This window comes from Hippocampus bargibanti, linkage group LG10, assembly GCF_051943395.1.
Source record: "Hippocampus bargibanti isolate YZ-2025 linkage group LG10, ASM5194339v1, whole genome shotgun sequence".
NCBI lineage: Eukaryota > Metazoa > Chordata > Actinopteri > Syngnathiformes > Syngnathidae > Hippocampus > Hippocampus bargibanti.
Genome location: NC_142743.1, coordinates 20,802,453 through 20,815,245, shown reverse-complemented (window position 1 = coordinate 20,815,245; position 12,793 = coordinate 20,802,453). Strand labels below are relative to the sequence as shown.

The 12,793-nt window shown below is 39.8% G+C and overlaps 2 protein-coding genes across 2 annotated transcripts; one reads left to right on the top strand and one right to left on the bottom strand.

Annotated features, from left to right (window-relative positions):
- Positions 1-226: 226 nt before the first annotated feature.
- On the top strand, positions 227-1,781 carry bbip1 (BBSome interacting protein 1). Its single transcript, XM_089006763.1, has 3 exons — positions 227-320; positions 1,029-1,092; positions 1,288-1,781. Exons 2-3 carry the CDS (start codon positions 1,047-1,049, stop codon positions 1,440-1,442), a joined length of 201 nt encoding a protein of 66 aa, XP_088862889.1. The 5' UTR covers positions 227-320; positions 1,029-1,046; the 3' UTR covers positions 1,443-1,781.
- A 148-nt stretch (positions 1,782-1,929) lies between these two features.
- On the bottom strand, positions 1,930-11,746 carry pdcd4b (programmed cell death 4b). Its single transcript, XM_089006762.1, has 12 exons — positions 11,648-11,746; positions 11,156-11,250; positions 10,107-10,418; positions 8,784-8,878; positions 7,585-7,698; positions 7,282-7,503; positions 4,432-4,529; positions 3,736-3,850; positions 3,494-3,601; positions 2,533-2,643; positions 2,318-2,457; positions 1,930-2,234 (listed from the first exon to the last, which is right to left on the bottom strand). Exons 2-12 carry the CDS (start codon positions 11,196-11,198, stop codon positions 2,177-2,179), a joined length of 1,416 nt encoding a protein of 471 aa, XP_088862888.1. The 5' UTR covers positions 11,199-11,250; positions 11,648-11,746; the 3' UTR covers positions 1,930-2,176.
- Between the last annotated feature and the right edge of the window lie 1,047 nt (positions 11,747-12,793).

Sequence of the window (12,793 nt, the reverse complement as noted above, 5' to 3'; positions counted from 1 at the left end):
AGCTTTTACAGGTCAGATTTAAAAAAAGACTTTAAAAACGATTTGCTGGGAAAAAAAAATATGGTGGTCAAAAATACGTCTCCAGATTTCCTCAATAATACAGCTTGTTGTGAAGAAATCAACAAACGTTAATTTTATGCAATTATCCTTCCTTCATTAAAACTAAATGAAGTGAAATGTTGGCCGGAGCTTGTCTTTATGTTCTACAAAGTGTTGCCTGTAGATGTCAGTAGCACAATGTTAGGGTGGCAAAGGCGAAGAAGAAAGTGACGCCTTCGAGTAAAACGTTGTCTTGACAACTGCGATAATTCCAGTGAAAGGTGAGTATTTTCGGTATTTGACGGTAATTTGTGGAAAGATTAGAACGGCAAGCCTGAGTTTTGATCACGTTCTCGACAAATCTCGGCGTTAGAGAATAAAGCATTGTTTTAAGTGTAGTTAAGCTAAATGCTAATCGTAGCGTCAGGACAGCTAGCCGAATGCTATTTCCAAGTTACGAAACTCTTGAGTATAAAATACTGTACTTTAATTGTCGTTTAACATCCAGTTCGGACTGGCTGCGTGTTTCACGCCGCATGCAATATTGAGCAAAGGCATTTTTCATTACAGCACTCATTGCATGTACAACCATTCTCTGCCAAAACTTTATCGATAGACAAAATTTATTTGGAAGTCTTAATTTTAACACTCAAGTCAGTGTTTGAAACTGTCTAATTGGCACTGAATTACATACAATTCATCAGATTTACGGTACGACGTGCGTGTTTCAGTCACTGTATAGCGAACTTGTACATAAGAATCCTAATGGTACAAAAATGCTGTGTTGATTGCATCGCGATTTATTCCGTTAACAATATCATTGAAGTTTAAATTTCGTTGTGCCCATTACATTGTACGGAAGCCAAGCGCTGTTGATCACGGCTAAATCATATCGACTTTTATTAACTTTATTTTATTTTAAAAACGTGTGTATGTCAATACTCCGGTTCAAGTAAAATAGTTTTTAAATACTTACCACTCATCGACAGGTCACACAAGAGGGCACAATGCCTGAGGTGAAATCCGTATTCAGAGAAGTTCTACCGAAGCAAGGTTTGTAAAATCTACAAAACAGACATTTTAACATGACTGTGTTGAAATTATAGAAACAGAATTTCAAGACATGTTAAGATGAACTAAATCTGCCTTGACCAATCATTGTCTTAAATTTTTTTAGATGCAAGAAAAATCAATCACTAAAACTGAATTAGTTGTGCCTGTTGCTGTCGGATTTCTTTGCCGTCACAGGGCAGCTATCTATGGAAGATGTCCCAACGATGGTGCTTTGTAAACCCAAACTCCTCCCACTCAAGTCGGTCACACTTGAGAAGCTGGAGAAGATGCAGATGGAGGCTCAAGAGGCTATCAAACAACAAGAAGTTGCAATGAAGGAGCAGTCTTAGTCCTGTGGTGGATTCTCTCCATCAGAGCTTTGAATGAAAAAGGAATCAGGAAAATGTAATCACCCCTGTTGGATATGAACCAGCCTGCAATTAAATATATTTATGTTTTGATGGATTGGCAGGATGTTGAAATATTAATCAGTTACAACTACAGTATGTATGTCTTGTGTTTTTAGTTTTATTTTTATATTCTGTAATTTATAACATTTTATGTTGCTCCCCACCCAAGAAAAGTCTTAATCTTTGTAGTTGTTTTAATGAACAGACAAGGAGAAATACATGGCAAATCATGAGTACCAGTAATGCTATTGATATAAAAATAAACATTCTTTCACACCACTTCTTGGAACCTGAATTGACCTTCAGAAAATGAGTCACACAGCATAGAAAAAGCAGCAAGTAAAGGGGGGGTCATTATTGCATACAACATTCTCCCCTTTATTTTCCATACGTCATTCTATAAAGCTCTTGACACAAAGCAGTCATGTGTACAAACGTTTGCCTCTTCGAACACACAAAAGGTGTGGCAGTAAATTCAGTTGAATACTGTACATCTTAATATGGAATGACTGACAGTGGTGTGGCACTTTTAGGGTTAACTTATGTAATTGTTTATATTGAAACACAGAAGGAAATCATCCAGCTTCAGTTTAAAAAGTGCATTTTTTCCCCACCTCTAGTTTGGAAAAGTATGCAAGTAAAAAAGGTACTGGAGCTGGAAAAAAAGCACTTCCTTAGCTTTCAGTTTTGATGACACCACCGTCTCCTTCGCTGACAAATCTCTTGCGACCCCTGAGAGAAGAAACCGATATTGTTCATAAGTTTCATTCATACCTGTATGTTTGAATAATTTTGCAAAGAGAAGGTTCACTTACCTACAGGGACAAAGATCTCGTAACTTTATATCAATGATTGCCATATTAAAGCTCTTTTCAACAAATTGCTCAAGGATGAAGTACGCACGAGGAACATCTATGTTAATTTCAGCTATATCCATATAAACTCTTTCATAGCCCTATGGAAGAAAAAAAAAGTACCCTATGTGAAATAATGTGCAGTTCATCAGAGAGACCAGAAAGTGGCATCTTACCCTTCTCATTTGGTCCACGGTGATAATGGAGGACACTGAGAGTGACTTCAAAAGCCGCAGAACCATTTTGAATGTCTTCTCTCCCTTGGACTCCAAAACCATAACTATAGCCTTAAAGGACAACCGACACAATTTTTTAGTTTCCTAACTGACATCAGAAAAACGTTTTATAGCATCTAAAATACCCAAAATATGCAAGCACACCAATAAAAATGACTTAAAGTGTCCGAAAACTAGTTCAAAAATGCCCTCGGAGATGGCGAGTTTCAGAAGGTCCCGCCCCCTTGTTCGTGACACCACGCCAGGACGTCTTGCCTTGCTAGAGAATCAAAACAATGGTTTCAGATTCGGAGAAGATCCTTTCTTGTTACTCATCCAGTTATGAATATGATTCAAATAGTTCTGCAGAGGAAAGCATAAATGTTTGCAATCCATTAAAGAAGTCCTTCCGTCTCATTTTGAGGCATCTGGACTCCAATGTATTGCCCAGAAAATGCACAAGATGGCACCCAAGCTCCGTTGGAAATGGGCTGATTTGTCTGCTGGGAATTTGTGTCAACTAGTATCAAATAGTAGTCTTGGTGCAACACAATGATTCATCATCGCGTTATGTTTTTTCCTTCTAATTTCACCGTCAACACGAAGTTTTCAGACCAAACAAAGTACCGCAAAATGCATTGTGTGTCGCTTTCTCGGTCAGGGGCGTTCCCTCCGTGACGTCACGCATCGTCATCAACTCGAAAACAAGACTTCCTGAATATTCAGCGCGAGTCTTAAAAGGTAAAATATAGCTATATGCGGTGGAATCTTTGTAAAATACGCTCAGTAGAAGTCATTTGAAGTGATTTTACAAATTATGGACACAACTTGTCCGGAGGCGTCGGTTGTACTTTAACGAAATTAAGTTGCTATATTGAGTGAGGTCAGTTGATGTCTCACTGGGGTCTGCAGACTGACTTACCTCATAGACAAACTCATGGTGAAAATGAGGAACCTCTAAATCTTTCAGGCATCGCTCAGCCTCTTTGCTGTCACCGGATAGGATGTATTCCTTGAGCAGCAAGTTCATCTGATAAGATTAAAAAGAGGGGGTGGGGGGGGGGGGTGTATTTTTTGCTCTTCCCGAAACTGGACTTTCAGTCATTAAAAGTCAAGCGCAAATGGAAATAAAAGGAATGATGTAAGGATCTTAAGGACCGGTACCTCTTTGACAAGCTGCGTGACAGGTCTCTGGCCGCCGCCTGCGCCCCATTGGTTATCGATACGAACTCCACCCTTATTCATTTTCAAAAGCACAGCCGCCCGGTCGAGGGCTGCCCTGCAAGAACAGTGATTCATGTTTATTCAAATCAAAACATTAAAGGACAACCGACATCTCGGGACAAGTTGTGTCCATTATTTGTAAAATGGCTTCAAATGACTTCTACTGAGCGTATTTCAATAAGATTCCACGGCATATAGCTATATTTTACGTTTTAAGACTCGCGGTGAATATTCCGGAAGTCTTGTTTTTGAGTTGGTGACGAGGCCGTACGTAACGCCACTAAAGGAACGCCCCTGACCGAAAAAAAAGGAAACATTGTAGCATTCCTTCCATCACGTCAATGCTTGTTTGGTCTGAAAACCTCGTGTTGCACCAGAAAGAGCCAGAAGAGGGCGTCCAAGCTCCATGTAAGGAATTTATCAGCCTGTGGAAATGGGCTGATTCCTCACAGGAGCTCGGTGGCCATTTTTTGCCTCTTTTACAGATTTATAATTTTTTTTTAGCAGTACTGTATATAAAATTGAATATTGATGGTCTGATTTTAAAAAAAAAGCATCAAAACTTGAGTGCAATTATTTAACGACTTCCCACATCCCACATCTAAATAAACATATTAACTAAATGAAACCACATACCTTGTGTATTCACAGCCAACTCTGCCTTTGTATCCGTCAATGTAGCTCTTCGACAATATTTGGTCACGAACCGCTCGTGCGATGAATTGGCCCATTAGCTAGGGAACAAGAATAAACATCTGTATTTAATATCACATGATTTTCAGAGGGATTGATTTGTTTTTCGCCACTGATCAGGGGGGATATGATAAAAGTTTACAGGGAGTCTTGGAATGAAATAGCAGTAAGACCACCTGAGATTGTTGTATTGTTTGAGCATTTCTTTCCTGTTTAAAGGACAACCGACACCATTCTTTTGTTTCCTGACTGACATCAGAAAAACGTATTATAGCATCTAAAATACCCAAAACACGCAGGCTGATATTTTTAGTCAAATGCAAAACACCAATAAAAATGACTTAAAGTGTCCAAAAACTACTTCAAAATGACATCGGAAGTGGCGAGTTTCAGAAGGCCCCTGTTTGCGATGTCACGCCAGGACGTCTTGCCTTGCTCTAGAATCAAAACAATGGCTTCAGATTCGGAGAAGATGTTATGAATATGATTCAAATAGTTCTGAAGAGGAAAGCATACATGTTTGCAATCGATTAAAGAATTTATTCCATGCCATTTTGAGGCAACATTGGGGAGAAACGATCACCAGAAAAGAGGCAAAAAATGGCGACCTCCTGTGGCCACCTCCGTTTCCACAGGCTGATAAATTCCTTATATGGAGCTTGGACACCCTCTTCTGGTGGCCTTTGGGTGCAACACAAGGTTTTCAGACCAAACAATACAGCAAAATACATTGACGTGATGGAAGGACTGCTACAATGTGTCTTTTTTTTTGGTCAGGGGGCGTTCCTTTAGTGACGTCACGTACGGACTCGTCACCAACTCAAAAACAAGACTTCCTGAATATTCAGTGCGAGTCTTAAAAGGTAAAATATAGCTATATGCGGTGGAATCTTTTTAAAATACGCTCAGTAGAAGTCATTTGAAGCCATTTTACAAATTATGGACACAACTTGTCCGGCGACGTCGGTTGTCCTTTAAAGGTGCATTTGCGTCTATGCTGGGCTGCTCAGCGATGAAAATTGTTTTCAATAAAAATATTCAGACGATGAAAAGTATTCAAAAGTCACGTCCCGATTTGCATTCCAAAATATGTGCTCTGCGATTAGCTCATGACCAGTCCAGAGTGTTACCCTGGCTCTTGCTCAAAGTCTGATGATATGCTTTAGCTCATTCGTAACACAGAATATGGCAAGTTTATATCCATAGCAGACAGTGTCATAGAACAAAATTGAAATGTGATTTAGTTGGAACTGGTGACAAAACCACACAACATGGGGTGGTGGCATGTGTGCGTGTGCTTGTTTACTTTTGTGCAGGCGTGATTCGATAAATGAAAAAGCTGGCTTTACTGCTCTGGCATACACAAAGCAGGCACTCAGCACTCTGACTATTGTTCCTGTACAGACGAGTCAGTTCACTCTCAATTTGGTGCTGGCTTGACTTACTGCCAGAGGAACAAAAGGCAGTGTGTGCGTGTAAATGTATGAGAATCTGAGAAAGCTAGAGGAGTGAGAGATACAGAGGGATGTTTATACTGGCCGTATAAACACAGATCTGTGAGAGAGAATCGGCAAGAGCAACTGAGAGAGAAAGAGGGCGGGGTTATGGGGAGAGGGACACTCATAGGCTTTTCAGAGCGCTTTGCTGAGCTTGCATTTTTACTGCACTGCCAGACAATGACCACAGATCTAATGTCTACAGAAAAAGGACACACACACACACACACACACATGAATGCATGCGCACACGCACGCGCACAGGTCAACAACATAATTGAATAAAATGTTTAATTAAACCCTCAAAAAATATCTAGAATTGCGTGACCTGCAAAGATTTGAATATTATAATTATTTGCAGGGACATAAAACTAAAATACCACAGAAGGATTACAATCCGGATGCCTCAAACAAAGAAATGAGACAAACAATGTGGATTTTCTTTTCCGATGATGATATAATTGTCAATTTTATGGGACAATGATTACAAATGGAAAAATTGTTATTTGTTGCTTGTTTTTGTCTTGAGTGTCTCAAGAAAGCGAAATTTGTTTATTTGTGAAAGTTTTAAGGCCAAAATATTCCACGAAAACCTCCAAGGAACATAAATCATTTTTAGAAGGAAGATTTGTAATCTCTGAAAATTATAGTTATTATTGTAGTGTGATAAACTCTTACAAAATCCTGGATTATACAGCATCTGATTATCTGAATGTTTTGTTGTCATTCCCTGTATCGCAGTGCCGTCTAATGCACAGGTGTCAAAGTCAAGGCCCGGGGGCCAAATCTGGACCGCCACATCATTTTATTCGGCCCGCGACGGCAAATCAAACTTGTGGAATTTCATGATGCTTGTTAAAATCTTAAATCAAAATTGCACAGTAGCCCAACTAAACCATAATAACAGTCATTATTTTTTACTTCAAATATTTAAACTACTTATTCATTTATTTGTTGTGCCCTCTATATGTAATATGTGGAGGGGATTAAACATTAAAATGGCTTCCTTAAATTCATAACGGCCCCCAGAGAGGAAACTAGCCCGCGGAGAAAAAACCTTGGACACCCTTGGTCTAACGGACACTGTACATAATGTAACCCCAGCCTCTACTGTAGCGCTTTATGCTGTATATGAAAACTTTTTAAAACATGTCATTCATTGAAGGTGCGCCTCATAATCCGGTGCAATTTAGATATGGAAAAAGTTTGAAAATACACTATTCATTAGGGATGCGCCTTGTTATAAAATATGGTATTTTAATAATTGATAGATGGGTTTAATGCCAGAACCACTCACCTGCGGGGCTCCAGGTGTGTCCAGCACCAGATCCGGGAGGTCTTGTAGGAGTTTGTCAAAAGACTTCTCCATGTCACTGCGAATTAAGACGGGACCACAGAGATCGGCCAGCAGCCTTGAGGTCAATTCCCGATGGCTGGCCTTGGCTTCCAGCGCCAATGACACAGCCAGTGAGGGCACCTCGCTTCTCATGGGCCCCAGGTTCAGATCCGCTAGCAGTTCCTAAATGGGCAGGGAGATGTGAACACGTTTAAAAAGATCAAGTCTTTAAGCTTATTCATAGATTGCACCCCTCATGCTTACCGCAACTTCATTTGTGTCTCCGTGTTCAAAGTATTCCTGGACAATGGGCGTGACCGTTTTCTCAAAGTCCCTCTCATCCAGCAAAGGCACCACAGTCTCATACACGCAGTTTTCCTGTTAAAACATTCTCAACGTTCACAACAAATATATAGTTGGACTACTTTCCATCATTTGCTTTTATTTTGCTTTGGTTTACTCTGCTGTCTGCAGTCATTGAAGATTTCCAAATTAGACTGCTCTTAAAGGACAACCGACGTCACTTTTTTGTTTCCTGACATCAGAAAAACGTTTTATAGCATCTAAAATACCCAAAACACGCAGTATGATATTTTTAGTCAAATGCAAAACACCAATAAAAATGACTTAAAGTATCTAAAAAGTATTTCAATTTGAAACCGGAAGTGGTCAGTTTCAGAAGGTCCCGCCCCCATGTTCGTGGTGTCACGGCAAGACGTCTTGCCTTGCTCGAGAATCAAAACAATGTCTTCAGATTCGGAGAATATGCTTTCTTGTTACTCATCCAGTTATGAATATGATTCAAATAGTTCTGAAGAAGAAAGCACACATGTTTGCAATCGATTAAAGAATTTATTCCGTGTCATTTTGAGGCATCAGGGGTGGGAAATGTCGCACCCAAAAGCCGTGTAAGGAATTAATCAGCCCGTTTCCACAGGCTGATTAATTCCTTACATGGAGCTTTGTCGCCATTTTCTGCCTCTTTTTGGTCCTACACGACGTTTTTAGACCAAAGTACAGCAAAATGCATTGACGTGATGGAAGGACTGCTACAATGTGTCCTTTTTTCGGTCAGGGGCGTTCCTTCAGTGACGTAGGGTGAGGACTCATCACCAACTCAAAAACAAGACTTCCGGAATATTCAGCGTGAGTCTTAAAACGTAAAATATAGCTATATGCGGTGGAATATTTGTAAAATACGCTCAGTAGAAGTCATTTGAAGACATTTTACAAATTATGGACACAACTTGTCCAGAGACGTCGGTTGTCCTTTAATAGTCTTATTTGGAGAATGGTGAAATACACATTTGTGTTAAAGCACAATGTCACAACAGAAATAATCTACACATCATGTATGTGATTTAATGAGGTACAAAAGAATTTTCTCCAAAATACACTTCTCATAAAGATAACGGTCATTTGTGATTGACAACCAGTGCGTTGATTAACTTTGCCGTAAGTACCTGAGCTTCGTCATAGTTGGGGTCTTTCTCATCGACATGTTCTGGTTCATACACCTCACCAGACCTTCCCCATACACCTTTGCCTCCAGCCCCACCTGCGGACAAAAGTTTAAAAGCAAATGTTTTCAATCAAAGCGACTGATGCAAATTACTACAATGACATAATTTATATGCTCACGTTTAGTGGTTCATAGACTTGTGTATATTAACTCATTCCAGCAGCTCACAAAGTTTTCGGACCAGCCAAGTACAGCCAAATGCATTGAGTTGATGGAAGGACTGCTACAATGTGTCCTTTTTTCGGTTAGGGGCGTTCCTTCAGTGATGTCACGTACGGACTCGTCGCCCACTCAAAAACAAGACTTCCGGAATATTCAGCACGAGTCTTAAAACGTAAAATATAGCTATATGCGGTGGAATCTTTGTAAAATATGCTCAGTAGAAGTCATTTGAAGCCATTTTACAAATTATGGACACAACTTGTCCGGAGACGTCGGTTGTCCTTTAATGAGCATACTACAAGTATTTCTACCGTTTTCTGTGTGTTGTGAATCACCTATTTCCTGTCTCATTTTCAACCTGTTTGAGCAATTTTAACCATGATTTTTTTTTTTAAAGCCAGAAGACCAATAGGACCGGAGCAACAGGTGTTTCAGGTATAATGGTTGGCACAATGGTAATACAAAAAGGCACAACTCAACGGTCGTCATAAAATGAACAGAGGCCAAGCCCCAGGAGTAATGTTATAATTGTATTCGGGCTGATATGGATACGATTTAACGTCACAAACCTTTTGCCAGATATCTCAATAACAATATGAAAAAAAAAAACTAAAAGAACGTGGAATGTGTACTTTTGTTCATAACTTCTGATATGCAGCAATCAATATTAAAGTCAACAAAATATTTAAAATAATTACCTTTTCATTGTACTGCAAAGGTGTTGAAATGATGCATTTTATGATGCTACAACAGAAGTGTTGGGTGTGTTTCCATGCACATGTTAACTACATCAACGTCCATTTCCATTATTTCACACTTAATAAATCACAAAATCAACCAGTAATTGGATCAGATTGAGTCCTTTTTCAGTTTCCATTTAAAATTGATTTAAACTTACATCAAAATACCTTGTTAAGACACAAGAGAACTGTACCTCTACAGTATGTCAGATGAGAGATTTGTCTGTTCCCTCGCAATGTTTGCTAACTAACCAGTTTACGTCAACCCAAACTGAAGGCAATAACATCCATTAATTACAAATGTTTTCTGGCATATCTTAACAGTGACTGCCATTACTTATTAAGTTAATACATTGTCTTACCTTTCTTTGGCAGACCTCTCCCTTTACCCAGTCTGGACCTCCTGTCCAGCAGCTTACTCTTGGGGCTGGTGGGGGCAACGCTTCTGACCAAATCACCATTATCACTAAGGGAGTCCCCTCGGCCAGAATCCCGGGATGAGTTCTTCCTAAGCCTTCGTTTAGCCTTGGCCTTGAGACGCGCCTCTTGGATGCTGTTGCTCGACGACAACAGCCAGTTGCCATTAATCTCGTTGTTAATGTTCTTGTTGGCCGCAAGTGCACTGCCGTTGTTTTCGTCTTCAGACACAAACGAGTCACTGCCATTGTCGACTTCTGTTAGGTTTTTAAAAAGATTTGATTAATCATTATGTGAAATAATAATGGCAAAAAAGTGTCATCCAATGTGTGTCAACAGATGGAGGTACAGTTGATTCAGTTTGATAGAATAACGTGATATTGGCGATCCATACATTTACTACTACATGTCGTGAATGAAGATTTGACAACTGGGCACTGATATCCCAACATGAAATGCCTGGGTTCAAATAAAATAGAAGTGTGGTGTCAGGAATGGCAACATCTGTAAAAATTGTGACCAACAAATCATGTCTGTCTCAAAGTATGGTGACTCCTGATGGGACAAACTGAAGGAAAAACAAACAAACACCAAATATGAATGTTATTGAAACGTGTGGGGGAAGGGGTATTTAGAGAACATCTTAGCAAACAGTGGGCAAACATACAAAGTATACAATACATGTCATTGGTGAGTACGTAATTAAATAGATTACTACATGAGGGGTGACGTTTGCATATATTTTAAATAGGCTATCAACATATCGTCAATAACAGAAATACAGTGCACTGAAATGTCTGCATGTCCACTAAACTGTGACTTACAAATTAGTGTTTAAAAATCAACACCAAACTAAGCCTTATCACCATTCTACCTGCCTGCACGATTGATGAATTGCGAAAAGAGTGGCAAAATAATACCACTTCTATGTACAGAGCCCTTTCTCTCCATTCGAACACAGCTGATAAAATGGCTTGGAATGGCTCACACTCACCGACGGGGTTTGCGTTAAGCCAGGCCTCGCAGTCAGCTGCCATATCACACAACAGGAAAGAGATGTCGTAACAGCAAAAAAGATTTAGGCAAAACCTGTAATGTCCAGAGAAGAATGCAGACGTCAGACAAAAAAATTATGCTAGACACGAAGTAACGCAACAGAGGCCCACCCCCACGGTTCCCCTTCATTCAAAGTCCCACTGTTGATAAACAATGGCTAGCGGTAGCATATATAGTATGACGGCTCACTGACAGGGGGAAAGCATAAATCCAACAAACTGTCTTGACTAACAATAAATCGATAATGCTAGATAAGTAGATGTGCAATTTGCCGTCTGCAGAGCAGCCACGTCGTTTAAAAAGACCAGACGCAAGCAACGCGTCGGTATGTGCATGGAGTATATCGTTTCTTTTTTTAATTTGTAAAAATGCATTACAATATACTCTGCTTACCAACACCCTATGACTTGTACATTTTTGAATAACTCACAAATTAATCTGTAGTCGCCTGCACTCCTCGAGCTCCGTTTTGCGATGACTTGAACGACGTCGTTTTCAAGTTGTCTACCCAGCAACTGCAACACATAAGCTCATTGTTTAGGGCTCTGATTGGTTGGTGGAGGCGTGGTTTTAAAAACACACCAGCCAATGAAAATGTATACGGTTTGCTATTCCATTTTTTTCCCCGTTCAGCTACCCGTGTCGTTGATTCAAGTGAAATACGTAAATCCAGAATTGGGATCTTAAACTAAGTACAAATAAACAAGAAATACCTTTTTTAAATTTCAATTATGTAGCTACAGTACCAAAGTCCCCCTAAAGTAAAACTAAATAGTGAATTTGAAACAGCAGAGAAAAGTGTTAAAATGCGCAGAGACCATAACCACCTCAATTGTCAACTGTTAATCAAACTGTACAATGAAGTGCGTTTTCCGTCCATAATTAGTCATGCTTTGATACCTTTCTCATGTCCGCAGTGAAACTCTTGTTTTGTAGCCAGGCGTGAACACCAACTCATCACAGTGATTCTTTCATTCATTATTCTTCAAAACCGCATATTCCCCACTGGGGTGGCTGGGGGTGCTGGGGCGTACCCCAGCCGTCAATTTATGCATTGAACATTAAATTGTTATTTAAAGTGTGAGTGTGAGCGTGGATGGTTGTTTATCTATGTGTGCCCTACAAGTGGCTGGTAACCAGTTCAGGGTGTCTCCCGCCCACTGCCCAAAGACAGCTGGGATAGGCTCCAGCACCCTCCACGACCATAATGAGTATTATGCGGTCTTCAAAATGGATGGACGGATATTTACATCTAAAATCAACAACTATGGTCCTTAAGGGCACAAATGCTACATGTTTTCGATGTTTCCGTCCTCTAATAAACCAGATTGAAATAGTCAGGATCATTATCAGGATTTTTCAAAGCATCCTGATGACCCAAATACCTTTTTGGATCTTCAAAGTCACAGGGCCTCACCATCATTATCAAAAGTGTCCATCCTTAACTTTTAATCTGTCTGACGTTCCTGGAACTCACTTCTCAACATCTGTAATATTGACTCTATTCACACTTTCAAATCCCGCCTCAAAAACCAGCTGTTTAAAATTGTATTCAGTTTAGTTTACTCAACTCTTT